Source organism: Muntiacus reevesi, chromosome X (assembly GCF_963930625.1).
Source record: "Muntiacus reevesi chromosome X, mMunRee1.1, whole genome shotgun sequence".
NCBI lineage: Eukaryota > Metazoa > Chordata > Mammalia > Artiodactyla > Cervidae > Muntiacus > Muntiacus reevesi.
This window is the reverse complement of record NC_089271.1, coordinates 126,471,845-126,475,564: the sequence shown is the minus strand read 5'-3', so window position 1 is coordinate 126,475,564 and position 3,720 is coordinate 126,471,845. Positions and strand designations below refer to the sequence as shown.

At 50.2% G+C, this 3,720-nt stretch overlaps 1 protein-coding gene across 1 annotated transcript; it reads left to right on the top strand.

Annotated features, from left to right (window-relative positions):
• Window positions 1-1,757: 1,757 nt before the first annotated feature.
• On the top strand, window positions 1,758-3,296 carry TEX13D (TEX13 family member D). Its single transcript, XM_065916873.1, has one exon. The coding sequence runs from the start codon at window positions 1,758-1,760 to the stop codon at window positions 3,294-3,296; it is 1,539 nt and encodes a 512-aa protein (XP_065772945.1).
• Window positions 3,297-3,720: the final 424 nt, after the last annotated feature.

The window sequence follows — 3,720 nt, the reverse complement described above, 5'->3', positions numbered from 1 at the left end:
GCCTTCTAAAGTGTCTTATATCACCTCCCATTCCTCCATTACTACTTTTTTTTTGTATTTTACTGATTTCATTTTTCTATCTTTCTTTTTTTTTTTGTAGTTTACCACTTTGATTTCCCGCTTATTTCTTTTTCTGTATATTTTTAAGCTATTTTTGTAGTGGTTGCTCTGGGAATTAGAATAGCATATTAATTTGTAACAGTATATTTTGTATTAATACACACTGAATTTCAACATTTTATAAAGTCATTGCTCCTATATAGCTCCACCCCCTTTAGGTTGTTGCTGACAGAAATTACACCTTCACACATTGTGTACCATGAAGACAGATTTATATTGTTTTATATAGTCATCTTTTAAATCCTATATTAAAAAAGAGGAATCACAAAATATAGTAACACTGTCTTTTGTATTTATTTACATATGTAGTTGGGCTTCCTGTAAAAAGTCAGCCTGTAGTGCTGGAGACCCAGGAGATGCAGGTTCCATCACTGGGTCAGGGAAGATCCCCTGGAGGAAGGCATGGCACCATGGAATTCTCCAGGCAAGAATACTGGAGTGGGTTGCCATTCCCTTCTCCAGGGGATCTTCCTGACTCAGGGATCGAACCTGGGTCTCCGGCACTGCAGGCGGATTCTTTACTGTCTGAGCCACTAGGGAAGCCCGTAGTTACCTTTAGACTGTGCTTTATTTCTTTGTGTAGATTCCAGTTTCCTTTTGGGGCTGCCTGCAGAACTCCTTAGCATTTTCTGCAGGGAAAACACAGGTCGTGAGACTATTTAAATTAAAATAGGAGAGACACCTTGGTAAACAGGGTTGATCAGGTAAAAATGACTGTGAACTTAAAGGGAGAGCTCAGAAAAATTCATGGCTCAATCACAAGATTTTCTTGATGACAGGGATGCTACTGCCGCTGCTGCTAAGTCGCTTCAGTCATGTCCGACTCTGTGAGACCCCATAGACGGCAGCTCACCAGGCTCGTCTGTCCCTGGGATTCTCCAGGCAAGAATACTGGAGTGGGTTGCCATTTCCTTCTCCAATACATGCATGCGTGCTAAGTCGCTTCAGTCGTGTCCGATTGTGTGCGACCCCATGGACAGCAGCCCACCAGGTTCCTCTGTCCACGGGATTCTCTAGGCAAGGATACTGGAGTGGGTTGCCATTTCCTTCTCCAGACAGGGATTCTAAGTTCGTCTATTCAGGATGCTGAGGGAAGTGTGCAGACAGTGGGACTGACTGCATTAAAGGTCTGAAGTGTATGTAAGAACTATGGGAGAGGAAGGTGAGACAAAAGTAGAACTGCATCCACCTTTGCAGCTCCAACCAGTTAGAGATTCATTCCACCATGTTGGGTATTGTCCTTCCGAAGTTCTAACAATAAAGCCTTCTAGCGGCTCACTGTGGCGCCCAGTGCAGCTTCCGGTCTGCTCACCCTGTAGAGGGGGCCGTTGCTGGGAGGCAGATCCCAGCAGGCCTTGCGGGTGGCTCAGCACTGCTGTGACGTGTCTCGCTATCAACTGCCGAACTGAGGCTGGCGTCGTGAGGGAAACTGCTTTACCCTCTGTGAGGAAAGCAGGAAGGAGACTGTGAGGGAGGAAGAGGTCGACGAGGAGGCCATGGCTGGGCTAGGACTGAAGAAGGACTGACCCGGCAGGTGAAGGGCGGACTTGGTAGCAGCCGCGGCTTTTAGTTGCCATTGCTGCTGGGAGGTGGCGTCTTCCTCAGTGAGGTGGTTGGTTGACTAGGTCTCGGCGGCCATGGCGGTGAACTTTGGGGACCACACCAGTGGCTTTCGTCACAACGATGTAATCAGTTTCATCAATAGTGAGGTCCTCATGAACGGAGGCGACCATGATTTCTATACGGCCTTCCACTCGCGATCCTGGAATGAGGTAGAGGATCGGCTGCGAGTTGTCCTAGCTAACCCACAGGTGCCGCACGCCATCAAAACGGCCTGTGCCTGGAGCGCGCTGGCCTTGAGCGTGCGTATTGGCATGAGGCGGCAGGAGCGGCAGGAGTGTCAGATCCGGTGGCTGCAGGAGCAGGTAGAGGAGCAAGAGAAGGCTTACTGGGCCCTGGCCTTCAAGCTGCAGCGCCTGCGTGAGGAGCGGGAGGAGATGGTGTCACAGTTGTGCTTCACACGGGCCTCACTGCAGCAGGTGCTGAAGGAATGTGATATGCTTCGTGGGCGGCTGCTCCAGGTCCCCCCATTGGCCCAAGAGATGGGGCCTGGGCCTCGAGCCGAGCAATTTGGGGCAGTAGCATGGCCCATGAGCACGGAGCAGCAGGTGGCCATGGGGGTGCCTGGCAGGCCTTATTTTGAGGCAGCTGCTGATATGCTGAGGCAGATGCCTGCCCCGGAAGCTGCTGTTTATGTGCCGGGACCACCGAGACCCTGGTCCCAGGCCATGCAACCCCCTATGTCAATGCCGATGCTGCATCCATTTCCATACCATGCACCATTCCCCATGGGATCACAATCCTTGCCACCTGTACCACCAGCAGAAGCAGAAGCTGCAGCAGTCCCATTTCAGATGCCTTCTGAGGAAGTCTATCTACCTGGCCCATTGGTTGCAGTGGGCTTTCAAGAGAAGATAGCCCCCCTGGGCAACAAGAAGAGCTACAGCCAGGGAGGTCCTGAGATTCTGCAGGGTACAGTCCCCTTAGGGGGTATCAGAAGTCTTAACCAGGAAGAAGGTCAGGAGAGGTCACAGGAGATGGTCCCCCTTGGGGATAGCTGGAGCCACAGCCAAGAAGAAGGTCCAGAGAGACCCCTGGGGATGATCCCTCTGGGGACCAGTGGGAGCCACAGCCAGGAAGAAGTTCCCAGAAGACCCCAGGGGACTGTTCCCCTGGGGGACAGCAGAAACCAGAATCAGGAGAGAGATCTAGAGAGATTCCAGAGGATTCTCCCCCTGGAGTACAATAGAAGTCACAAGCAAGAAGATCCAGGGACACCCCAGGGAACTGACCACCTGGGAGTCAGCAGAAGCCAGAGCCAGGAAGGAGGTCCAGAGAGGCCTCAGGCTACTGCCCAGGGGGAGAGCTGGAGCCATGATGGGAGAGAACACCCAGAGAAACAACAGCCTCAGGAGCAGAAGACCGAGAAACCAAAAGGGAAAGAAGCCTCAGAATCATACCACAAGGAGAAGTCTGCCTCAGGTTGCAGTTCAGTGAATTGGGAGTGCCCATGGTGTAAAGTGATGAATTTTCCGTGGTGCATTTCCTGCTATGAATACAGTAAAGTCTGCAGGGCAGTTGGGAGTGGAGGCCCGGACTCAGGACAAACTCACTGATTTCAGGGAGGTAAGTAAGAATGGAAACACTCCAAAGAAAAACCAATTTCCTAAGAACTCTTTTGATAAGAAAGTACTCATTTACTTTACAGAAAATGTGAAACCAAAATTATGATATAAAAAATTAAAGTAATTCATTATCCCATTACCTAAATAACAACTTTTTATCATTGTGGGTATACATATACACGTAAATAACGTGCATGCTCAGCGGCTTCAGTCATGTCCGACTCTTTGTGACCCTATGGACTGTAGCCTGTCAGGCTCCTCTGTCCATGGGATTCTCTGGGCAAGAATACTGGAGTGGGCTACCATTGCCCTCCTCCAGGGGATCTTCCTGATCCAGGGATAAAACCCAAGTTTCTTATGTCTCCTGCATTGGCAGGTGGATTCTTTATTACTAGTGCCACCTGGAAAGCCCACA

Bases quoted from the DNA above. Each gene is read 5' to 3' on its own strand.
- TEX13D (XM_065916873.1), top strand. From the start codon at position 1,758: ATGGCGGTGAACTTTGGGGACCACACCAGTGGCTTTCGTCACAACGAT.